General features: G+C 37.4%; 1 protein-coding gene across 4 annotated transcripts in view; it reads left to right on the forward strand.

The window, feature by feature from the left end:
* ADIPOR2 (adiponectin receptor 2) overlaps window positions 1-26866 on the forward strand; it is a 97522-nt gene that overhangs the window by 63379 nt on the left and 7277 nt on the right. For all 4 annotated transcript variants that reach the window (XM_045874115.3, XM_054507259.2, XM_054507260.2 and 1 more), the window contains exons 3-5: window positions 20210-20329; window positions 23554-23725; window positions 26447-26633. In XM_045874115.3, the coding sequence (XP_045730071.1) occupies window positions 20210-20329; window positions 23554-23725; window positions 26447-26633 (479 nt within the window). The remainder of the gene's footprint in view (window positions 1-20209; window positions 20330-23553; window positions 23726-26446; window positions 26634-26866) is intronic.

Here is a 26866-nt window from a genome sequence, read left to right on the forward strand (position 1 = left end):
TAACATTTTCTGTGAGGAATCATGAAGTGAGAGAATGAGATCCTTAGATTGTGGAATGTTAGAGTTGAAAAGACTCTCAAACCATCTTGTTTACTTTCCTCAATTTACTAAAGAGGAAATTGTGTGTTTTTGTTCCTAATGAAAATTTGTCCTTTCTGTATTGTTTCTCTTTGGAGTGGAAGTTCTTTGCTGAAAATGAGAAGGTGGTTTATGGAAAGGCCAGTGTCTCTGTATGTACTACCTACCTGGGTGGTGGTTTCAATAAGAAAACTTACTGGATCATTTAAGCAATGAAAACTTTTCTACTGCTCTAGTTTTCCCTTGCCCCTTCTCTTCATTCATGATGTTCTTTATTTAATCTGTATACAGTACTGTCCCTTGCTGTTAATTTCAGAGTTGTTAGTATAGAATAATGATGGGAGCTAGAAAAGAAGGAAGATAGAGTTACAGAAAACTGTGTAATTTTGAGACTGAAATTAAAGACAAAATACTAACTTAATATCTTCCAGGGGTGTAATGAGTTACATACACTGATTTTTTTTGTTTGTTTTTGGAGGAAGGATTCATTTCTTGAAATTTCCAGTTTTGAAGTGGAAGTATGTGAACTGTTAGCAAATAGAGTGTATCCATCTAAATAATTCTAATAGTGCCTTAAATTTATATGTAGCACTGTCACAGACATCTCATTTTCTTCTCAAAATTGCACTCTGAAATAGGAAGACCAAATATCTCTTTTTAAAAGTGGATGAAAGTGAGATTTAGAAAGCTTAGAGTAATTTGCCCAAGGTCACATGGCTAAATGAGAGCATATGCTAGGTCTTCTGACTGCACTTTCTGCTGAACAACGAGGCCTTTATGAAAATTGGCAGGAGGCTGGCTTCATGTTCCTCATTTCCAAACTCTGCCTCTGAGTATTTATGTTGAGCCCAGAGGTTAGATTCAACCATTGGTACTTGTTTTTTGACAGAATTTTTGTGCACACCTAATTTTCTCTTAGGCCAGGATAATTTTGCTTCTAAGAAGCATTCTAACCTTTCAGTGGATTTTTTGTTTATTTTGAAAGAAATAAACCTAACGTTATCATGGTGCGTTCTTTCACATTTCTAATGATTTTGCATCATTTTCTTTGAGTATTTGTTCCCTCTTTTTATTTTTATTTATTATTTTTTTAAAGGATTTTATTTATTTGAGAGAAAACAAGCGAGCTTGCACGAGTTGGGGGGAGGGGCAGAGGGAGAAGCAGACTCTCCGCTGAGCAGGAAGCCCAACAAGGGACTCGACCCCGGACCCCAGGATCATGACCTGAGCCAAAGGCAGATGCTTATCCGACTGAGCCACCCAGGCACGCCTTTTCCCTCTTTTTAAAATATAGAACTTAATGTAGATTGCATAGGCTTTTAAAAAAATGGTAGTTTCCCTTAGATTCTCTAGCTACATTAAATGCCAGTTGTGCATAAGGATAAAAATGTAATAGGAAAGGCAAGAGAGGTGTCTTTTTTTTTAAAAATAAAAAACAAGTTAAATGAAATTCTAAATTTATAAAAATAAGGTTTAAAGGTAGTTGTATCCATTACAGAGTGATATGTCTTTTTGTGCAGGTGTTTATTAGCAGATTCCTTTAAATCAGTGAATCTATTTTGGAATGCTTATCTGATCACTTATGGTCCTTTAAGGAAAATAAACACAAATGCCAGGATTTAATCCTAACCTAAATCAAATCTTTGGGTCCTGGATGAATGTATTTTTAAAAATCTTCACAAGTGACTGAGATGCTCACTGTTGTTTAAAAATTAGTGCCTAGAGTTATAGTTCTTTTTTTTTTTTTTAAGATTTATTTTTAGAGAGAGAGCGCACAAGAGGGAGGGTCAAGGGAGAAAGGAGGGAGAATCTCAAGCTGATTTCATGCCTAGTACAGAGTCTGACATGGGGCTCGATCTCACCATCCTGAGATCATCCCCTGAGCCGAAACCAAGAGTTGGATGCTTAATCAGCTGTGCCATCCAGGCGACCCTATAGTTCTTTTATTTAAAATAATGTATTATAAACTTCTCAGGAGCATGGTTTGCAAAAAGGCAAATCTCTGTGTGTCCTCTGAGGAATATTTGGGAAATCAAGTTAGATTTTTTGTTGTTTGTTAAAGGAAAATATCACATTTACTCACAGTTCACTATTTTAAAAAATATTGAGATAATTCATATATAAAGTTCACCCATTTCGAGTGTTGTACAATTCAAAAGTTTTAGTACATACACAGAATTGTGCAGCCATCACAACACTCTTAATTTAGAACATTTTTATTATCTCTAAAAGAAACCTCTTTTACCCATTAGCTATCATTCCTATCCCCACGCCTTAACTGTAGGCAGCTGATTTCCAGTCTCCTTTCTGTCTCTATGGATTTTCCTGTTGTAGACTTTTTATATAATGGAATCATGGGATGTGTGGTGTTTTATGACCAGCTCTTTTACTTAGCATAATGCTTTCAAGGTTCATTTGTGTTGTATCACTTATCAGAACTTCATTTTCTTTTATGGCTGAGTAATATTCCATTGTATGGTTGTACTATATGTTATTGAAAAAAATGTTGCTATGAACATTCATGTACAAGTTTTTGTGTGCCCATATGGTTTCATTTCTTATACACAGGAGTGATTTTTCTGGACCATGTGTTAACTATGTAACATTTTGAGGAACTGCCAGACTGCTTTCTATAGCAGCTGTACCATTTTACATCCCCACTAGCAATGTTTGAGGGTTCCACTTTTTCCATATCCTGGCCGGCACTTAGTTTGGCCTGTCTTTATTATTATTTTTAAACATATATATGTATATTTAAAGATTTTATTTATTTGACAGAGCATGAGCAAGGGGAGAGGGAGAAGCAGAAGCAGGCTCCCTGCTGAGCAGGGAGCCCAATGCTAGACTTGATCCCAGGACTCTGGGATCATGACCTGCGCCAAAGGCAGATGTTTAACCAATTGAGCCACCCAGGCGTCTGTTGCTTTTCTTTTTGAATATAGCCATCCGAGTGGGTGTGAAGTGGTATTTCATTGTGGTTACAGTTGACTCGAGGTTTTTTTTTTTTAAGATTTTATTTATTTGAGAGAGAGCACAAGCAGAGTGAGCGGCAGGCAGAGCGAGAAGCAGGTTTCCTGCTGAGCAAGGAGCCCGATGTGGGGCTCAATCCCAGGGCCCTGGGATCATGACCTGAGCCAAAGGCAGACACTTAACTGACTGAGCCACCCAGGCATCCCTGACTCTTGAGTTTTTTTAAATTTTTAAATTTTTTAAAGATTTTATTTATTTGACAGAGAGAGACACAGTGAGAAAGGGAACACAAGCAAGGGGAGTGGGAGAGGGAGAAGCAGGCTTCCCACTGAGCAGGGAGCCCGATGCGGGCCTCCATCCCAGGACCCTGGGATCATGACCTGAGAAGAAGGCAGACGTGTAACGACTGAGCCACCCAGGCTCCCCTACTCTTGAGTTTTTATCAGGGGATCTACCTAGGTTAGCTATGAACTGAAGATTTTAATTATTTAACCTCTTTGAAGACTCTGGAAATAGAAATTAAATTCAAACCTATTAAAAACTCAAGTTGTGTCTGTTCAACTTCTAATGGTTCGGTTCTTTTTGTCTATACCGTTAAACTACTTTAACCTACTATCATCTCCCATCTGGAATATTGGGCTAGATCTCCTAATAGGGCTTTCTGTTTTGTTTCTTGTTTTTGTCCAGTGTATTCCTCACACAGTTGCTAAAGAGAATTCTTAAAAAATGCAGAGTTTTGTTAGCCATTTCCATTTTAAAAAATTCATTTGCTTCCCATTGCACTTAGGACAAAATCCCAACTCTTTTCCATAATCTACAGGACTCTGATGATCTCACCTCTCTGGTTATCTGAATTCATTTCAGGACATTCTCCTTCTTGGTCAACGAGGCTTAACCACACTGGCCTTATTTCCTTACACAGGCTAAGTTCTCTCCAGCTACAGAGCCTTCAAACGTGGTTATTTTCTCTGCCTTGGGTGTTGTTAGGGCCACACTTCTGGCTAACTGCTGCTTATTCTTTAGTATTTAAATTAAATATCACTTCCTTAGAAAAACCTTTCACAAATTCTCTATCTCCACTTCATTCTATTTCATCTTTCCCATTCTTAAAGCATACCATTTATATTTCATCACAATACACACCATAACTTGTAATTATATATTTATATGATTAGATGTTAATAATTATTTTTCCTTGTAGACTATGTTCCATGGTGGAACAAATCTTGCCTTTTGTCACCCCATCCTCAGATTCTAGCCCAGTCTTTTTGATTTGTGGTGGGTGTATAACACATAGTTGTTGAATAAATTTATCAGTAGCCAATAGAGTGTTCTAAGTCTAAATTGTTTCAGGTAGTTTCCATAAAAAGATGTATAGAAAGAGAATATTGGGGGGCGCCTGGGTGGCTCAGTTGGTTAAGCGACTGCCTTCGGCTCAGGTCGTGATCCTGGAGTCCCGGGATCGAGTCCCGCATCGGGCTCCCTGCTCCGCAGGGGGTCTGCTTCTCCCTCTGACCCTCTTCCCTCTCGTGCTCTCTGTCTCTCATTCTCTCTCTCAAATAAATAAATAAAATCTTAAAAAAAAAAAAAAGAATATTGGGGCATGCTGTTTTGATGTTCAGGGAAAATTAGTCAACATACTTGTTTAATCTGTGATAGAATAAGTATATTTTTATTATTTATCAGAAGAATGATAGCTCATATCTATTGGGCCTGTACAATGTATGAGGCAACTTTCTAAGCTCTTTTGCACATATCATCTCATTCATTCCTGGAGTAGCCTTATAGAGTAGGTATTAGTAGTATTTGTTTTACAGAGAAGGAAACTAAGGTTCCATTGAATTTATGTGAGTGATACACTGGGACTCTTACTGGAGGTTTTTAATATACTACTTTTCTTCATGGGGCTGGATTTTCCTTTCATTGATCTATTGTCAAAAGTGTGATTTGGCAGTTTGAATGGTTATTTGTCTTTAATATAATACATTTTAAAGGACACTGTTTTCATAGATGGTCAAAATTGTGGAAAAAGAGACTCTGTGATAGATGGTAGTGATCCATTGTAATTGTGGAATTGACTCTTAAGTAGCTTCAAATGAAATAGTGCACAATTAATTCATTTCCCTGTGTGTGAGGGTCCTTTATTTGAGGCAATGGAGAGGTTAATTTACTTTATTCCTTAAGAAGCAAAATGGTTTTTTGTTTTGTTTTGTTTTTTGTTTTTTAAGAAAGAGGACTAGGAATCAAATACAGTTGACCCTTGAATGATACAGGTTTAAACTGCATGGGCCTACTTATATGTGGATTTTTTTTTGAAATATGAAGTACCAGTACTATAAATGTATATTATTTATGATTTTTTAGTAACATTTTCTTTAGCCTACTTTATTGTAAGAATACAGTATATAACATACAAAATATGTATTAATCAACTGTTTATATTATTGGTAAGGCTTCTGGTCCATAGTAGACAATTAGTAGTTAAGTTTGTGAGGAATCAAAAGTTATATGTGGATTTTTGACTACATGGGGGGTCAGTGCCCCATCCCTTGGTTGTTCAAGGGTTAACTGTGCTTATAAAATTAAAATCTCTGGAATAGGAGTCTGTTTTTTATAAGCTCCCTCATATGATTCTGGGGGCACACTTAAAATTTGAGAACTAGTGATTATAGCCTTCTCCTTTTCATGATATATATGTATATATTCTAGACTGATGGAACTTCAGCAGGGTAGGTCCAGAGTAGCTGCATGTGTCCTTATCCATAAGTGGAGTATTTGATAGTATGTACTTTGTCTCGTAGTGTGGTAGTGAGAACGATGCCTGGTATATGGAGAGTACTTACAAATGTTGGATATGACACATCATTGGAGGCCTATATTTTTGTCAGAAAAGATCTGCTTAAATTTCACCTTAGAAAGGCAGACTGTTCTATCCAAAAGACAGGGCATAATCTATTGGATATTATTCTTATTAGACTTTGTAATCATCTTTAAAAAAAGATTGACTTTATTATTACCTGTTTTTGCTAATGTAAACAGAATGCCTATCCCCAACACTTAAAATAGTTTGGAGTGTTGTATTTGCTCAATAAATAAGGAAAGGAATGAGTGAATGATTGAACCTAAGTTTTAGCCCTGGTCCACTGCTAGCCAGCTGTGTGATTTTCGCCCATTTTCTTTATTTCTTTGGGCCTCATTTTCTTAATATTGAAATGAAGTTGTTGGAACTAGGTGATAGCTAAGGTTTTCTCAGCCTCCACATTTCTGTGGTCCCCCACTATAGTTTTAACTCTTGTTTGTTAGAGGATAAAAGATGAATGAGGGTCATAATTAGTTTTTCATGGATTGGTCTAATTAGGTGTCTTTGCTTAATAACTCTATTTAATAGCTACTTTTATCACTTTTACCAAGTTTGTTTTTATTTAGTGAAGCCATTTCTGTACTTCAGTAGATAATCTCAAAGGAAGCAGTTTGGTAAAAGGAAAAAAAAAAAAAAAGCAGAGTTTTGGGTTCAGAGAGACCTGGATTTGAATCTCTGATCTCTTCTACATCATTGTTTACCAACATTTTTGAGAAAAAACAACAGAAAACCTTATTGAAGTATAATATGCATGCAGAAAAGTGCATATATTGTAAATGGATAGTGTGATAAATTTGTATAAACTGGGCACCACCTGTGTAACCAGTACCCCTAGAGGTCCCCTTAATGCCTTCCCTCCTCCATAGTGATGCCTGTCTCTTTCCCAGAGGTAACCATTGTCCTGACTTCTAATGGTATAGTTTAGTTTTCCTGTTTTTGTACTTTATGTCATCGGAACCATTCAGTATGTACTCTTATATCTGGCTTCTTTCAGTATCATGTTTGTGAAATTCATTTGTATTTTGTGTAGCTGTAGTTTGTTCATTTTGACTTTCTTTGTGTGACTATAACATATTTATTCTCTTAATGAAGGCTAGTGGGTTGTTTCAAGTTTTGGGCTATTATAAAAAGTATTTCTATGAATATTCAAGTACTTGTCTTCTGGTGAATGTATAGAAGTATTTCTGTTAGCTCTGTACCTAGGAGTGGAATTGCTGGGTCAGGGATGACATCCCTTTCCTCCTTTAAACAACAAAAACATTTAACAGATGCTCACATGATGGTCATATTTTTAATATTAGTTTGAAAAAAATGCCTGATAGAAATTGACCAGGAATTCAGTTCATTTATATAAGATGATACTGTCGTTAGTTTGGGAATCAAGGTACCACTCAGAGCTGTGTAACTTCCCTTAGATTGCATTTCTTTATTTACCATGCTAGATCTGGATTTCCACATCATAAAATGGGGATAAAAATACTCATCTCAGAAGGTTGTTGAGGATTTGATTATTTAATTTGTAAAAGCAGTGCAGTGTCTGGCATGCTAAAGTTAGTGCACAATAAATAAGAATTCTGTTACCCCATCCTTCTCTGTAATAGTACTCAAGTAATTGCAATAAATCCTGGCAATCACATCCTGAACTTATTCTTACATCTCAGCCACCCTTGACTTCAACATTTTTTTTCCACAAAGGTGTTTTCTAAATCTATCATCTTAGTACTGACCCCTTTATTGGACCTTTAACTGCTTTAAATTGAACTCATTTAGCCTGCTCCCTCCCCCATAAGCTTTTCCTTCAGATGTCCTGGTTTCTATTAAATAGTCCCAGCTTTCTTCCAAGTATCCAAACCTGGTTCCTAGAATGTCAGAGTGGAGGGAATACTAAGAGTCATTTAGTTCAGTAAAGATGCATGCATGCATTTATTCTTTCTGCAGATTTTTTAGGTGCTTTTAAAAAAAGATTTTATTTATTTATTTTTAGAGAGAGAGTACAAGTCGGGGCGGGGGTGCAGGGACAAGCAGACTCCACACTCTGCGAGGAGCCCAACGCAGAGCTCGGTCTCATGACCCGAGATCATGACCTGAGCCGAAACCAAGAAAGAGTTGGATGGCTTAACCAACTGAGCCACCTAGGACCCCGGTGTTTGTTTTTTTTTTTTTTTAAGATTTTATTTATTTATTTGACAGAGAGAGAAACAGCGAGAGCAGGAACACAAGCAGGGGGAGTGGGAGAGCGAGAAGCAGGCTTCCTGCCGAGCAGGGAGCCCGATGTGGGACTCGATCCCAGGACCCTGGGATCATGACCTGAGCCAAAGGCAGACGCTTACCGACTGAGCCACCCAGGCGCCCCCCCCGGTGTTTTTTTAAGTATGTATTGGCACTCTGGGACTACAAAGATAAAACATAGTTTCTGCCCTTAAGCAGCTAACAGTCCAGTTAGAGGGACAGACAAGGAAATCACTACATTTGTGGTAAGGGATGTACGATTGTACAGGATACTGTAGGAGTAACTGTACTTTCAGCTGGGGGTCTAGGGAGGCAAAACTTGAGTTTCAGAGTTAACTAAGAGAAAAGACTAAGGGCATTCTAGGCAGAGGGAACAGCAGATGTGAAGACACAAGAAATAGTATGATGCTTTTAGGGAATAATACCAATAATAGCTAACATGTATTGAGTATACATTGCTATGTACTGGTGTCTAAGCCTGGAAAGTGTTCAGCATAGCTAGAATGAAAGATCAAGAGTGCAAGGTAGTAGAGGGTTTGGTAGCAAGTAAGCCTAGACAATTAAGGCCTAAAATCCAGATTTCTAGACTCCTGGTGCAGTATTCTTATCATCCAGAATTCTTTTTGAAATGTATAATGTGGTTTGTTGGTTGAAATGAATAGGCCATTTTTTCCAGGCCTCTGACTCCAAAACCTGGGTTCTTTTAACTATATTTGCTGAAGTATATAGTTTAGCGTTTTGTAAGCTTCCTTAGACAAAACCACAAAAGAGGCATTTTAAACCAGGTTGCCCTGATCTTTAGTTTACATGTTTTCTTCACATCTTTGAGTTTTCAAGGTATTAAGTCAAAGAGAGCAGCCTTTATGGTTGTCCAGAAGGTTGTTGAGGATTTGATTATTTAATTTGTAAAAGCAGTGCAGTGTCTGGCAGTAAGTAAACTTCTGCTCCAGATTCTTCTTCATAAATGGGGGGATAAGGAACCAACTTTTACTCATTTCACCTAGGAATTATTTATTGAGCAGTTTTACTTTAACCAAACTCATGAGAATGCCACTGTATATTAATTTATCCTAAGAAAGCTATCTTGTAAATAGGCTCTCTTCTGCTGATCCTACATTTTCTTTTCTGGAGGGAAATGTATTTAGGACATTCAGTTAAGGTTAGATAGAGTTGCTATGTGACAATAAAAAAAAATTGGATGATTTTATTTTATTTTTTATTTTTTTATTTTTATTTTTATTTTTTTAAAGATTTTATTTATTTGACAGAGAGAGACACAGCGAGAGAGGGAACACAAGCAGGGGGAGTGGGAGAGGGAGAAGCAGGCTTCCCGCTGAGCAGGGAGCCCGATGCGGGGCTCGATCCCAGGACCCTGGGATCATGACCTGAGCTGGAGGCAGACGCTTAACGACTGAGCCACCCAGGCGCCCCAAAAAATTGGATGATTTTAAAGATCTTTTCTGTTAAGCTTTGATAGAGACAACTAGTCTGTACAGGCTAAGAGTATATATATTTTTAGGCAGCCCAAAATGAATGTTTTATACATTAGATATTGCACTTATTTTACTGGACAATTCAAGAGACACATTCATCAGTGCCTTTTCTCTTTCAGCTTTCATTTTTCTGTACACACCTTAATTATCATTAACCTATGCGTTTGTCTTCGTTAGCTATATCAGCTTACTACCTTACTACACATTTCAGATTTCTAAATTTAAGCTGGATTCAGCCTGTCAACTTTCCAAAAAGACCATTAAATAACCTGTTGCTCAAACTAAGCCAGGTTTATTACTTGCTGCAGTAAGAGTGCATTCCACGTAAAGCATCCTAGTAGTGTTTTACAAAGGAGAGGTCATGAATAGATACTTACAAGGTTTGGAGGTCTGGGTTCTAGTGGTTTAAGTCAGGTCTTTGTATACAGCAGTCATGGGGTGCCTGGGTGGCTCAGTCAGTTGAGCGTGCAGTTCTTGATTTTGGCTCAGGTCATGATCTCAGGAGATCGAGCCCTGCGTGGGGCTCTGCTCTCAGCGCAGTCTGTTTGGGATCCCCCTCCGTCCCTTGCTCTCTCTCTAAAATAAATAAAATCTTAAAAAAAAAGAATACAGGGGTGGCTGGGTGGCATAGTCTGTTAAGTGTCAGACTCTTGGTTTCAGCTCAGGTTGTGATCTCAGGGTGATGAGATCAAGCCCTACATTGGACTCTGTGCTCAGGGCACAGTCTGCTTAGAGTTTCTCTCTCCCTGTCCCTCTGCCCCCCTCCACCACGTGTGTGTGTGTGTGTGTATACGCACGCGTGTGCACATGTGCTCCCTCTCAAATCTTAAAAAAATATATATATATAGCAGTCATATTGGTGTTACACAGAGTTTGTGATTTGATATTTTAGGATTGGTGGAGCAAGTCTCAATGAACAAGTATTTGATTAAGTGAGCAGATTTGCCCAGTTGAACAGTTGATTGTACTAAGGAACTGATTGAGCAGTTTGTTGTTTAGTTAAATGAATTTTTGAGAAGTTTCTAAAGCCGATAATAAAGTTATTTACTGGCTGGTATTCTTAACCTTCCTGGGCAGGATTTCCCTGGAACAGATGATAAAAATAGGGGCCTTTAGATCTTAGTCCTCGTAATTAAGCTATCTGTGAATGCAGAAGATCTCAGTTCTCAGTGACATCTGTAAAGGCAGACAAATTTTTTTTTTTTTTAAAGATTTTATTTATTTGAGAGAGAGAGAGCGAGTACATGAGAGGGGGGAGGGTCAGAGGGAGAAGCAGACTCCCTGCCGAGCAGGGAGCCTGATGCGGAACTCGATCCTGTGACTCCAGGATCATGACCTGAGCCGAAGGCAGTCGCTTAACCAACTGAGCCACCCAGGCGCCCAAGGCAGACAAATTTTAACCAAAGATTTACTGTTCTCTGCCCTGGGTATTTTACCATTTCCTTGACCTTTATTTTCTAACTGTGGAAGGTATTACGATTGTGGATCTGTGTGGCATTTTGTCTACTGGTCTACTGACTTCAACTAATATTTACATTTATAATTTATGTCTTGCTACTCTCCTGAATGCATCCTTATTTTCACTTGAACTGAATGGGTCTCTTGTCCTCAAAGTGGTACTTTAGCTTTTTTCCCCTTTTTTTGATTATTTTCTTTTATCTTTTCAAAATTCTGTTTTTCATGCAAACTTTTCTGAGCTCCACATCTCCTTACCTTTAATAACTATACCTTATTCCTATTTTAGTCATTTATATGGCTAAGTCAGACCCTCATTAGGTTGTAAGCCCATGGAAGACGGAGACTATACTTTACTCATCTGTTTAAGAATCTTTTTAGTAGGGACGCCTGAGTGGCTCAGTCAGTTAAGTGTCTGCCTTCAGCTCAGGTCATGATCCCAGGGTCCTGGGATGGAGTCCCACCACATCGGGCTCCTTGCTCAGTGGGAAGCCTGCTTCTCCCTCTGCCTGCTGCTCCCCCTGCTTGTGTTTTCTCTCTCTTTCTGACAAATAGATATGTTTTTTATTTTATTTTATTTTTTAAAAATTTTATTTATTTATTTGACAGCGAGAGAGGGACTCGATCCCAGGACCCTGGGATCATGACCTGAGTCGAAGGCAGACACTTAACCGTCTGAGCCACCCAGGTGCCCCGTGATCTTCTTAATATAGATGCTATTTAGTGTTGAAAGGGAGATCTTTGGGTACTGTGGTTTAGTGCCTGCTAATGGGAAATTGAATGTCATTTCAAATGCTCATGACAAGGTAGTTCTTTAGAGTTAATATTGGAAGACAAAGACTATTTTTTATACTGTGCCCAGGATAGGCTTTCTAAACCATTGTTGTGTGGCATAGCCGTGAACTTGCGTGTGTACCCTAGAGAAAGTATTTTTTTTTATCCTGTGTTCTAGCCAATGTTTGACTCTACCATTTTATTCCTACTTGTTAATCCTCTGTCTAACCCAGGGAGTTATATTTACTTCCACCGACTCTATGTAGAGCTCTTAATCAGCAACTCCATAATGCTTGAACACAATATATAGCTCATTATGGGCTAGTATTTTAGATGTTTATTTTTTGAGGACATATTTGTGAGTCTTCTGTTTTAGGAGGGGGAGAATTGGAGACAATCCTTGGTAAATTAACAGACAAAGAATACTTTGTACTTCTGAATGAAACATTCTTTTATAAATACTGAGAAATTTTGCTGACATATTGGGATGGATAGAAGTATTTATCTTTACTGGGATATGTATTTCTGACCACTGACTACATTCTGCCTCAAAGCATACACTGGACCACCAGAAATGGAATTATAGTTGACCCTTGAAAAGTACAGAGGTTAAGGGTGTGTCGACTTTTTGAAAATCTGTGTATAACTTTTGACTTCCCCCAAAACTTACCTGCTGGTAGCCCACTGTTGATTGGAAGCCTTACTGATAATATAAAAGTTGATTAACACATATTTTATATGTTCTATATATTATGTACAGTATTATATACTGTACTGTATAAGCTAGAGAAAAATGTTACTAAGGAAAGCATAAGGAAGAGAAATACATTTGTGGTACTGTACTGTAAAAAATTCATGTGTACTTGGATCTGTGCTATTCAAACCCGTGTTCAGTGTCAGCTGTATTACTGTTGGGTGGTATTTATTAACAAAACTGACTTAAAAAAAAAAAAAAACGGATGTAGTTACATATCTTAGAAATGTAATCCACAGTGAAATCCTTGCCTTACGTATAGGCTTGCATTCTGTTAAATTGAAATTAATTTTTTTAGAAGCACTATTTTGGGTAGAAAGGGCAGTTGTAAAAGATGAGAAGAGAAAATGTGGACAAGCAGCTTTAATGCTTTGCAAGGTTCCAGTATGCATGAGTTTCAGTTATCATGGGTTAGTTAAATAATACCAGGCTCTCAACAGTATGGTTCAAATTTCACTTACTGTGGTATATTTACTGTGTGTAATTGCATAAAGCACAAACTTTTGTGCTAGCTCTTCAGTCTACAATCTGCATATCTACTGTGCAAATAGTAGATACGCATCGTGATTAGTGACCAGTCATGTCATTTCTTTGAAAGTCTATCATGACTGATTGGTTATCATACATCTGTCATTCATTTAATGCACAAGACAGCGAGTATAGGTTGTGTGGTTTCCCAGCGATAAACCCATATGACTTTTTACAAAAATGGATAATCAGAAGGGGGAATTGGCTAACAAAGATAAAAATAAAAGCAAAGAAATGAAACTATTAATGCTGCATTTGCAAATCAGATCAAACATAAATGCTGTAGAAGAAATACCTGATTGGGACTGGGGATGTTGACGCCGCTACCACTCAAGAGATTCTAGATGTGCAGCCAGAGGAACATAGTGAAGGCAAACTGGTCAACATAAAGGAGTAAAGCGTTTGTGACAAAAAGGATGAAGATGTTCAGAGAGGTGATGCAGGGGAAAAAAGTCAAGTTAAAGGAAATCTTAAAGATACCTCATGAGGTGACAGCACAAAGAATAAAATATTGAAAGCTGGGCGCCTGGGTGGCTCAGTTGGTTAAGTGACTGCCTTCGGCTCAGGTCATGATCCTGGAGTCCCGCATCGGGCTCCCTGCTCGCCAGGGAGCCTGCTTCTGCCTCTGACCCTCCCCCCTCTCATGTGCTCTCTCTCTCTCTCTCATTCTCTCTGTCTCAAATAAATAAATAAAATCTTAAAAAAAAAAAAATATTGAAAGCTGATCCAAACTTAGAGTATGGACAATTTTCCTAGGCTGAGAAAAGATGCTCACTTTGTATCATAAATTATACAAGAAGGCAAGCACTGGGGCACCTGGCTGGCTCCGTTGGTAAAGCAGGTGACTCTTGATCTTAGGGTCATGAGTTCAAGCCCCACATTGGGTGTGGAGTCTATTTAAAAAAACACACACAAAAAACACTGTTCAAATTACTCTTGGTAAGTTTCTTACAAATAAATAGATACTTAATTCTCAATGTTTCTGTTTTAAAATACAGCATACTAAATACTAGTTTTACTATTTTAAAAATTTCCTTATACATTTATAACTGATAGAGTTTTTAATATTTTAACAATTTTTAAAGGTCATGAAATAGCCATTTTCCTCATTGGTTATTAAGATTGCTTTACATGATTTTGGCTTGCACAGTCATTTTTACTATCCTGCACTGCTAGAAAGCAAGGTCTGCCTGTATGTGTTGTGGCCTTTTGGTCAAATGTCTGTTATCCACAAAGTCAGGCACTTTTATAATTAGAAAACAATGTGAGTGGAAAGAATATAGCATGAACTTTGGAACTTACATGGACCTGAGTTGAACTTCTGACTGGTATTTTCTAGGTGTGTGACCCTGAGCAAATCATTTAGCCTCAAGTTCCTCATCTGTCAAATGGTAGCTGCTCAATGAGTACTTTCTAAATTTTCTGAATGAATGGTTACCATTTAGCCATGGCACTAGTAACCACTTCTTAGTAAGAAGTGTGAAGTATCTTATAAAATATTTTTTTTTCTTATGTGAACACATAATACTGTAGTAGGTGTATAGATCATCTCTCATCATTTTCTTTAGATCAGAGTTTCTCAACGACTCTTGACATTTTAACTAGATAGTTCTTTGTTTTGGAGAACTGTCTTTTGCATTGTAGGGTGTGTAACAGCATCCTGCCCCCTACCTACTAGTTGCCTGTATCATTTCCCCCAACTTGTGACAAGTAAAGATGACTATAGATATTGCCAGATGTCCCCTAGGTGGGGGAGCAAAATTGCCCCTAGTTGAGAACAACTGCTTTAGACTTTGTGTTTTCTTAATTTCTTTCTTTCCTTTCTGTCTCCCTTCTTCAGTGCCGCCTTCTCTCTGTTGCCAAAGTAAGTTTGTAAACACAAATGTTAATTGTGTTCAGCTTGGCCCAACCTCATCATTTAAATGCTCAGCTTTGCCTGCATGATAAAACCTAAAACCCCTTAGTATGAAAAACCTTTAGCACCTCTAGTTCTCTCTCCTGTTTTTTTTTTTTTTAAAGATTTTATTTATTTATTTGAGAGAGAGAGAGAATGAGAGAGAGAGCATGAGGTGGGGAGGGTCAGAGGGAGAAGCAGACTCCCCGCCGAGCAGGGAGCCCGATGCGGGACTCGATCCCGGGACTCCAGGATCATGACCTGAACCGAAGGCAGTCGCTTAACCAACTGAGCTACCCAGGCGCCCCTCCTGTTTTTGTTTTTGAAAGCATTTTATTGAGGGATGATTTACACAAACAACGTTTTATTGAGGGATAATTTAAACACAGTAAAATACCCAAATCTTAAATATATAGCATCAGGACACTACCTATATATTATCACCACAGATCAAGATTCAGATTATTTTCATCATTTCAGAAACTTCTCTCATGCCATTTTCAAGTCGGTAACCTCTCCCCACCTTTCCTTTATTCCCAGAGAGAACCATTATTCTGACTTCTACCACAATAGATTGTTTGCTTGTTGCTGAACTTAATATAAATGGAATCATAAAATATATATTCTCTTTATGATTGGCATGTTTTTGCTACTTACCCATACTCTTTTGTATGTTAGTTGTTCTTTTTAATTACTGAGTAGTAATCTGTTGTATCTGTTACATGAATATATCACACTTGTTTATCCATTTTCTTATCGATAGTTGGATTGTTTCTGGTTTTTGACTATTATGAACAATGTTGCTGTGGACACCTGTGTCCTTTAAAATTTTTTTTATCATGGTAAAATACATAGTATAAAATTTGCCATTCTAGCCAGTTTTCAGTGTACAACTTAGTGGCACTAATTACATTCACAGTGTTGTACAGCCATCACCACTATTTTCAAAATTTTTCAACATCCCATACAGAAAATCTGTGCCTATTGAATTAGAACTTACCATTCCCTTCTTCCAGTCCAGCCCCTGGTACCCACTCTCTACTTCTCTAGTCTCTGTGAATTGCCTATTCCAGATTTTTCTTATAAATGGAATTGAACAATATTTGCCCTTTTGTGTGTGGCATAATTCAGTGTTTATCCATGTGATAGTACATACTAGAACTTCATTCCTTTTTATGACTGAGTGTAATATTCTGTGTATGTGTATGCCACATTTTATGTATGTATTTGTTGATGGGCATTTGGATTGTTTCTGTGCTTAACCTTTTTTTCTTAAAGATTTTATTTATTTATTTGACAGAGATAGAGAGAGAGAGAGAGAGCGAGTGAGCACAAGCAGGGGGAGAGGGAGAAGCAGGCTCCCCACAGAGTAGGGAGCTCAATGTGGGGCTCGATTTCAGGACCCTGGGATCATGACCTGAACTGAAGGCAGATGCTTAACTGACTGAGCCACCTGGGCGGCCCTGTACTTAACCTTTTCTAGTCTCACATCACATTTACTTGTTGCTGAAGCAGCCGTACTAAACTATATATTCTTTGTGTCATGCTTTTTCTTTCCCCTATGTTTTTGGATACATGCCGTTGCCTTTACCTGTTGTCTTTCCCCTGTCATGCTTGATTCATGAACCTCTTACACATTTTTCAGGTCTTGGTTGATGTTACCTTTCTAGGAAACTTCCCAACAGTGCCAAAGTTAGCTGTTTTCTCTTTTCTATTTGTATCAGACCTTTTTCATACAGTTCAGTAGCTCATTGCTGTATTTACTTACATGCATATCTTCTCCCCTAGGTTGTGATACTAACTTTAATGTTCTCAGTACCTAGCCCATCATTATAATAATAAAGACCATCATTTATTGCCTTCTAAGTCCTGGGCCCTATGATAGTTTCTTTTTATTATCTTTTATCCCTAAAACAGATCTGCATTATAGGTATGGTATTGTTAAAATCATTTCACAGATAAGGAAACTGATGCTTAGGTTAAATGTAATCTTGTCAAAGATGACAGAATTTGTCACTAGTCACCATTTATCTTGACTTCAGACTCACTCTTAATCCATTATGGCAAGCCACTTTTTCCTAAAAAATGTTTGACTAAATGAATAAACAAAGTTTTTGGCAACTAGTTGGTGTTTGACTCAGACCATACATCCTATATTCTGAATGTACTTGTTTTCTTTCGATAAACGCATATTAGCTCCCAACAGCAGTGTCATTGTTCTTCTTACCTCCTTATGATTGGGAAGTTGAACCATTCATCTCTCTTTTCTGTAGAAAGTGTGAGTACCCATGGAGAGAAGCACCGTATCCTCATTTTTCTTATCTAAGGTTCCAATTTAAGATTAAATGTGTGAAATGCCCTTTCTTTTGCCAGGGAATCTGGTTTACCTTTTCCTATCAGTAGTCTTCTATGGATGCAAATGTATTATTAGCCTGATACTCAGAACTACTGACCGTAAGTAATCCCATTGATATTTCAGACCAGTTCTGCAACTTAATTGAATTTTACTTACATTGGTATAGGAAATATCTAACTAGTCCTACTTTATATGCTCATTAAGTTATGCCCTTAAGTTAGTTTTATTAGAAACTGCTGGCATAATTTATTTGTAAGGAAATCAAGACTGAATCCTCATTTCTGTTACTCTTTGTGAAGATCGAATACATGTTGAACATGCATAAATATTTAAGCTATTTTAAATTTTTTTAATTTTTTAAAGATTTTATTTATTTGAGAGAAAGAGAGAGAGAGAGAGAGAGAAACAGCATGAGAGGGGAGAGGGTCAGAGGGAGAAGCAGGCTCCCCGCTGAGCTGGGAACTCGGTGCGGGACTCAACCCCAGGACTTGGGATCATGACCTGAGCTGAAGGCAGTTGCCCAACCAACTGAGCCACCCAGGCGCCCTGCTATTTTACATTTCATAGATAAATTTATATTTTAAATTCAGTCTGCTGGATCCTTTTAAGCTATTGTCTATTTTATGTTTAATTAGACACCTTTAAATTTTTTGTTGAAAAAATTTTAAAGCATTAATTAATTGAGCTGTAGTGAAGTATATAACATATTACACAGAGCTGTTCTGAGGGCCATGGGGAAGAAGACCACATAGACACTTAAAATCTCACTTAGGAAACGATACACTAAAAAAGTAAAATTATGTCAAACATGAAATAAAACAGTATAAGTCAATAAAATAAGAGCTGTAAATCAGATATTATATTCGTTGTCAAATGAGGGCTACAGACTTCAATTGCTAGAAAAGTTCAGAAGAGGAGGCAGTTGCTGTGCGTTAGGTAGGACATATACATTCTCTGGTGAAAATTGCTTCTTGATTGAGAGAGGATTGAAAAACTCTAAAAATATTACAGTGGTTTGTAGCCCTCCATAGGGCCACAGTACATAAATAGATAACACAGTATATTGTGTTAATGAAATTTCCTGGGGATGGAAGAAGCAATCTAAAAATGCTTGGTGGGGGAGGGGAAGGTAGCAATCATGAAAGAAAGCTTGAGCAACTGGACACTGAAGGACAGGGAAGTTTCAGGAAGTAAAGAACGGAGGGTGTGTGGTTTTTTTTTTAACATTTTAAAAATTTAAATTCAACTAATTAGCATATAATGTATTATTGGTTTCAGAGGTACAGACCTGTGATTAATCAGTCGTATATAATACCCAGTGCTCATTACATCACATGCCCTCCTTAATGTCCATCACCCAGTTACCCCATCTCTCCACCCCCCTCCCCTCCAGCAACCCTCAGTTTGTTTCCTATGATTGAGAGTCTCTTATTGTTTGTCTCCCTCTCTGGTTTCGTCTTATTTTATTTTTACAGAGGGTGTTTTATAAGTAAGAATAGAGTCAAGGTAAATTTCTTGGAGAACATGATTTTTTAACAGTTGAGATTGAATATGTAACATGTTTCAAGTGCTGCTTAATACTAAGCCCCTAGTTATCTTGAAAGGTAAAGAATAGGAAAATGAAACCTTAGGATTTCTTTTTAAACATGTTCAAATTCAAGTGTTGTGGTAGATTACTTACTATGCCTACATGTTCATCCTTACCAGTTGTCTGACTGGAGGTAGAAGGTCATTCATTTCTTCATGCAGTCATATTAGCCAGTACTGTTTATCTAGCAGACTCTTAGTAGATACGGAATTCCAGTTCTCTTGTGCTGTCATCTTCACTGAGTGGCAGAATCTCAAAATTTTAGAGAATAGGGAAGACTGTAGAGATTGTTTAGTTTTAAACTCCTTCTTTTAGATAGAAATGAGAAAATTGAGGCTGAGGTTGAGAGACCTATATACGGTTCGGTCAATACTAGTGGTAAAACCACACTTAACTACTTAGGTCTCCTGACTTCTGTTCCATTGCCCTTCTCACAGTATCATTCTGTCTCTACTAGTGTGAAGCTTCATCTGGAAACAAATCTTAATTTTAGTGATTCATCCCTTAAGGTCTATCCGGATTGTCTTTTCTTCATTTCATCAAGAATGTGGAAAGATCGTGCATGTGGGAGTTTTTACTTTTTTTTTTTTTTTTTTTTTAACCTTGGGCAACTTATTTTAACCTCTTTGCCTGATGTTCTTTATATGTTAAATGGGGGTAAGCATACTTACCTAATAATAGGTGACTGTCAGGATTAAGTTAGATGGCCTGTATAAAGCCCTTTCATTTATGGTTGGCATATCTTAAGAATTGAATAAACACTTTTTTTCTCTTGTTGTTGTTGTTTTTTTTTTCCCCTCTTTTTACCCTAGAGTACTTACCATATTGTATTACAGTTATTTATTTTATATGTACCAGGTGGGGTTCTTAGAGATTTTCCCCTCAGCAATTTCTCGACTGTGTATATACAATAATAATTTGTGATCTGTGAATATAATCTTAAAACAAAAAACGAACCATTCAAGCTACCCCAGGAATTTGCTACTGAAACAAACATGGGAATGCTCTCGTATTTCATTTGTCTGCCAGAAAGAATTGAGTAACTATTGTTCATTTTTAATACTCATAATTCTATAATAAACTGACAGTACTTCCTATATTGTTACTTGTTTGAGGCCTTGCTTTGACCTTGAGAGAATTATTTCATTATAATTTTTTAAGGTCAGTGTATTGATTGTTTCATTTGGCTCCTGGTCTCTGTCCCTGACTGTTTCTATGATTGCCTTACAGATCTCTGAGGAATATGAGTGCAATGATGAAGCTTCTCAGGAAGATGAGGGGTTTATGGGCATGTCCCCTCTTTTACAAGCCCATCATGCTATGGAAAGAATGGAAGAATTTGTTTGTAAGGTAAGATAGCAGTTTCTTATCATTTCTGTGCTATATATTTAACCCTTCCCAAACAGGAACCTTTAAGGAGATTTGCAGTACCTTAGCCTTTGGTTTACTTTGGACATAGTCCGTGGCAAAATGCAGACAGAAACAATCTCATGACTTTAACCCTGTTTAAGACAAAATACATTTGTTTACCTGAAGTAGCCATGAGAAAGTTGTGATAAAACTGGAATATCCATCTGGGAAACAAGTGTTTCCTGATATAAGTTAACACAGTAGATGTTTTGTTGACAGTTTAGATAAAACAGAATGAAGGTTGGGAGTGGTTGATGCCTAGAGATACTAAAATGCCATCTCCAAGTCTTTTGAATCTCTTCTGCTATGTGACTGTGATGGCAAATGTGCTAATCTTTCTAAGGATTCTGTGGGTAATCAAACTACTCTTTAGATATAAATTTCCCAGTTTTCATGCACATCTAGTATTTCTAGTTTAGCTGGCATGTTTTCTGTCTCTAAGGTTTTTCTTATGCATTATCTGATTCTTTAGGACCAATTGTGGGGATTTTTTTTTCCTTCTTCTAAAATGGTAACTGGAATTGGGGTTGCTTTCTTAGAGAAAAGAGTCAGGGACACTGGTAAATTTATAACTACTTGATAATCTGATCAATAGGGACCCTGGCAGGAATTACCCAAAATCATAAGTCAGTCTGTCTGTGTTAGTATGTGTAAATAAATTTATTTGTTAAACATTTCTGGAGAGCTCTTGATTACTTAGAGAGAGAGAAATTTTTGTGACTCTTAGCTTTTTTTTTTTTTTTTAATAGGTTTCATGGAACCAAGACTTTTTATGTGTGTGATCTTACATCCTGAAAACTAAGTTGGGTTTTCCTACATTCACAGTGGTGGTAGAAATAATTGGGGGCCAGTTGACTATAGAATACTGTACTTTGGACCAGAGGATGAGAAAACATTATAATCTGAGCATAGACATCTCTTCTAAGAGAAAAAGGATGGGTGGAGAGTGGTGGGGGAGGGGAACGAATATTTATGGGTCTACTTAGAGCCCAGAAAATTTTCAGTGTTTGAAAATTGGTGAAGAAAAAGCCAAGCAAAACAATAGATTTTTTCTAGTGATTGCTCTCTCAGGAGAATTAACACACAGGGATGTTGAATATTTAGTGTCTGGGCCATTAGGGATTTGTAATATATACAGATCAGTGGGGTACTGTAGCTAACTTGACTGCCTTTTTATTCTCCTTTTCTGAACTAAGAATAAAGAATAAAGCAAATAAAACTTCTAATGTAACAGCTAATGGGAAAATAACTAGGGCATTTGTTTGCTCCAAACTGTGATTTATTAAGAAGAATGAGTGGAGCACAAAAATTATTACCATTCCCATATCATCCTCTAGCAGTGTGTCAGTGAGAGTGGACTAGAGAGGCTTCTTGTGACACAGCGTTCTCCACGCTTGCTCTGCTGCGGTCATGCGACTGAGTGTACTTGACAACTAGCTGGGTCTAGTGACACACACAGTTTTTTTCTTGGATTGCAAGCAAGTAAACAATTTAAAATGAAGTGTCCTGTGGCCTTGCTGGTATACACTCCCTTTTGGAAAAGCTTTTATTATAGGAATGGGGAAATAAAATCATTTAGTCTTTATAGAGTGTCCAATTTGATCATGCTCTCTTTTTTTCCAGCCTTCAATTAAAAAGAAGTGTTTTGTGCATTAATGATCTAATACAAATCCAGTGGACCATTGCTCAGATGTTTGATTTATACAGTGCCTTTGTTAAGCTTATAAATAAATAGTATTTGGCCAAGCTGTGATCCTGTTCTTTTTTCCCCTGGGGGGGCGGGTAAAAGAGGATGCCTGTTTGGGTTGGCATTTGGATTGACTCCAGGTTGAGGATTGAGGGTGCAGTGTCTGTTGAATATGACACTGACTTCACTATAATTATGAAAGTATAGCTCCTTGGCTCATTTTAGACTGCTAGAATGTTTAGAAACAATGGAGAAAAATCATTCTGACGTTATATGCAAATATAACTAGTAAGAAAAACATATTCTTTCTGACTGCAAAAAGGGAGCATCTTGGCTGTGTGGGGTAACACAATAGCACTTTTCATATGGTCACAGCAGAGCTGTTTGCAGATTGTGAACTGCCTTGAGGATATAAGGATTGATTTCTCTTTTCCTCTCCCTCTTAGAGAATAAAATTCTCCCAAAGTAAAACAGAGTAGCATCTTGTAAAGTTAATGTTAACAGTAGCTATCTTTTTTTCCAGTCCAAATTAGAGAAAAGAAATTCAGTTTCCTAGAGTATTCTTTCTCTCTAGAAGGTCCTTTGGAAGATCTCAAACAGCTACTTTTACAAGTGGTAATACTATTACCAGTAGACATTAAATATCTAGATTAGTCTTTTGGCATTATTGTATTTTTTGTGTGTGTTACAAACAAGCATGGAATGGCCAGATTATCATAACTCCAGGCCTCAGGTTTTGAGTTAGAAGGCGAGAGAGGAAGTGGGGAGGCTAGAGAGAGTGAATTTTAGTAGCGTTAAGAGGGCCACTTCTCTTAAAATGTTACTTCTCGCTTCCTTTGGAGTTACACAGAGAATCAGTTCTTTTACAAGTGTATTTCAATAAGAAGGATTAAGGAGAGCAGAGAACAGGAAGATGTGAAGCAAAATAAATAGGTTCAGTAGCTGGCAGTCATTTTGCATTGCACAGTAGAAATAGCCTAGCCACGTTGTTTGTCACAAGAACCCTGAGGGGTAGGAGTGGGGTCATTGTCTCAACCTGAAGTCTATAGGTAGACGATATACCTGGCATTTTTCCTTCTATCTTTCTGATTAGGAGAAACAAGTTAGTTGGGGATTAAGTGATCCTTATGATGTGACCTCTCCGGGCTGAGAGACATTAAAAGAAGCAGAGTGCAGAGGATGACAGGTTTTTAAGGACAGGTACCAAATTCCTGGTCCCTTTTCTGTTAGAGTCTGTGGGGGAGGGACAGTGAAGAAAAGGGAGTAGGGGGTGGTGGTGATGGGACTTTTGAAGGGCCCTTAAGTTTGAGTTTCTTTGCCATCTCTCCAGCATGAGGAGGGTGAATTAGTCAGTAACTCTTAGGTAGGTGGACCCGACCTTTAGCCAGACTGAAACCAAGCTTAAAACCATTCTTTTAGGGCAACCAGTGTTGCTACATTGACAAAACCACAAAGATATTTGATATTCTTCTTCCAGGTATGGGAAGGTCGGTGGCGAGTAATCCCTCATGATGTACTACCAGACTGGCTCAAGGATAACGATTTCCTTTTACATGGACATCGGCCCCCAATGCCTTCTTTCCGGGCCTGTTTTAAGAGCATTTTCAGAATACACACAGAGACGGGTAACATCTGGACACATCTTTTAGGTATGTAATATCAGTGGTGCAGGGGATTAGTGATTCACTTTATTCTTTTTTTTTCCCCTGTGTATTTTGAGGATAAGGATAAAACAAAAAAATGTATTTGGGATTTGCCATTTTGTTTTCTGGATTTCTAATGATGAAGTTTCTTACTGGTTTATTCTGTGGTTATCCTAGTTTGCACTTTGATTTTATTTACCTAAGTCATAATTTTATCTATTAGATTTTCAGACTGTATTCTTGAACCAGGCCAAGGGAAATGTATATAAAATGTGGTATAATGTCTTAATGAACACTTTGAGGAAGGTGCTTATTTAAGAGAAATACTGATTTTTCAAAATCATTACTTAGAATATTCACAACTAAATTTTAGTTTTGCTTGAAGTAGAATGTGATCCCTAATATTTTTTTCCATCATAATTGCATATTAAAGGAAGAATATAGTGGGGGAAGAATAGTCTTTTCAGCAAAGAGTATTGGGGGAAAACTGAGTAAGTACATGTAAAAGAATCAGGTTGGATCCCTACCTCATTACAAAATTAACTCAAAATGGATCAAAGACCTAAATAAACATAACTAAAACCATAAAATTATTAGGTAAAAACATAGATGTAAATCTTTGTGACCTTAGATTACGTGATAATTGACACCTAAGTTTGGTATAAACAACCAAAAAAAAATAGATAAATTGGACTTTCTCAAAATTAAAAACTTTCGTATGTCAAAGGACATTATCAAGAAAGTGGAAAGATAACCCACAGAATGGGAGAAAATGTTTGCAAATCATCTATCTGATGAGGCTCTAGTAAAGAACTTCTACAACTAAACAATAAAATGATGACCCAGTTTAAAAAATGAGTAAAGCATCTGAATAGACATTTCTCCAAAGGTCTACAGATGACCAATAAACACATGAAGAAATGCTCAAGTGTCAACTCTATTTCAGTTTTAAAAAAGGGGGAAAAAAGGAATGCTCAGCATCATTAGTCATTTTGGAAATTGCAATTCAAATACTTTGAAAAATGTAATGAGATACCACTTTACGCTTCCTAGAATGGCTATAATCAAGAAAATGGAAAATAATAAGTTTTGGCAAGGATGTAGAAAAATTGCAACTCTCATACTTTGCTGGTAGGAATGTAAAATGGCACAGCCTTTATGGAAAACAGTTTTGACAGTTCCTCAAAAAGTTAAACAGAGTTATCAGTAGTTCTGCTCCTTAGTTACGTACTCAAGAGAATTGAAAACATGTTCACACAAAACCATGTATACAGATGTTTTTAGCAACATTATTTATAATAGTTAAAAAGTAGAAACAACCCAAACATCTTTCAGCTGGTGAATGGGTAAATAAAATGTGGCATATCCGTACAAATGAAATATTATTTGGCCATAAAAAGAGATGAAGTACTGATGTGTTGCAACATGGGTGAGCCTTGAAACATTATGCTAAGTGGAATAAGCCAGACACAAAAGGCCACATATTATGTAATCCATATACACGAAATGTCCAGAATGTGAAAATCCATAGAGACAGAAAGTAGATTAGTGGTAGTCTAGGGCTGGGGGGATAGTAGGGAGTGGGAGATGAATGTAGTAAGTATGGGTTTCTTTTTGGGGTGATGAAAATATTCTGAAATTAAATAATAGTGATGGTTGCACAACCCTGTGAATATACGAAATCTTTTTTGGTTTACCCCCATTTAACTTGCATTTTGTATCACACATTTGATTTCTGTTGTGTCCCCAAATTCCTTTCTACCTGCTAGTGTAGTGAGAGTGGAATAGAGCAGCAAAACCAGTTCATTGCTGACTTCTACTCAAGGGTAAAAGTTTTTTTAAATAGAACAGTTACTTAGCACATGTTTAACTTCTTAATTTCTGTGCCTTCCTTGTGTTAAGTGACCTTTTCCTAAGCAGCAAGAATATGTATTTTACTGTGAAGAAGAGCAGTTTAAAAACTGATTATGAAATAGCATGAATAGGCATTTTATTGTCCTTAACTCTTGAATCTGTTGGGCCAACTGGTGAGGACCAGAGAAGCATAATGTTCCTTGACGGCTATTGGTGGAGGAAAGCTGTATTTATTTTTCTTTTTTTAAGATTTTATTTATTTATTTGAGAGAGAGAGAATGAGAGAGAGCACATGAGAGGGGGGAGGGTCAGAGGGAGAAGCAGACTCCCTGCCAAGCAGGGAGCCCGATGCGGGACTCGATCCAGGGACTCCAGGATCATGACCTGAGCCGAAGGCAGTCGCCCAACCAACTGAGCCACCCAGGCGCCCAAAAGCTGTATTTCTTGACAGGGTTTGGAGGTATTAGAATTCATTGCAAAAGCAAACACCAAAATGGATCTTTGAAAGCTAGGCTCCAACATATGTGCCAAAAACTTTCTAAATGAAATTCTATACTAGATCTAGAGGTAGAAGTGGACTAATTTAGCCTTCTAAGGAGTAGCAACATTGTCTGGTTTCTTTTTGGATTATGCTCTTAGATAAATAAAGTACTATTTCCTATACACTCGGTTTTTGAAGCTGAGGAGTACATGGTACCAGCAGTGTTTGAAGTAGACCAAAATTTTGGATAAGCTTTAGTTATTTGGAAAATCTTTCTCATGGAGCTTTTGATTCAGATACATTGTGATTGTGAACTACTGAGAACCTCATCAACACACAACACTGTTATCTTGACAAGGATCGTCTTTTCTCTTTCTGTACTCTTTTTGTAGGTTGTGTATTCTTCCTGTGCCTGGGGATCTTTTATATGTTTCGCCCAAACATCTCCTTTGTGGCCCCTCTTCAAGAGAAGGTGGTCTTTGGATTATTTTTCTTGGGGGCCATTCTCTGCCTTTCTTTTTCATGGCTCTTCCACACGGTCTACTGCCACTCAGAAGGGGTCTCCCGGCTGTTCTCTAAGTAAGTATCAGAAAGTCTACATTGTAATCAAATATTAGAGTCAGTGGTTAAGGAAGAACATCCAGCAGAATTGGCAGAATTCTTGATAGTAGCTGATGGGAACTTAAAAAAAGTTCTTTTGTTTTTGTTTTTTTTAATTAAAGCAAGCATCCCTGTTTGCCTCTTGTCTGTTAGTGCTAGCTCATGTCATAGGGGAGTAATTGGAACCTCTAGTGGGTCGTACTTTTTAACAT

This window comes from Mirounga angustirostris, unplaced genomic scaffold (assembly GCF_029215605.1).
Source record: "Mirounga angustirostris isolate CCGP_5_RB_7025 unplaced genomic scaffold, mMirAng1.0.hap1 SCAF_5, whole genome shotgun sequence".
In the NCBI taxonomy this organism is placed as follows: Eukaryota; Metazoa; Chordata; class Mammalia; order Carnivora; family Phocidae; genus Mirounga; species Mirounga angustirostris.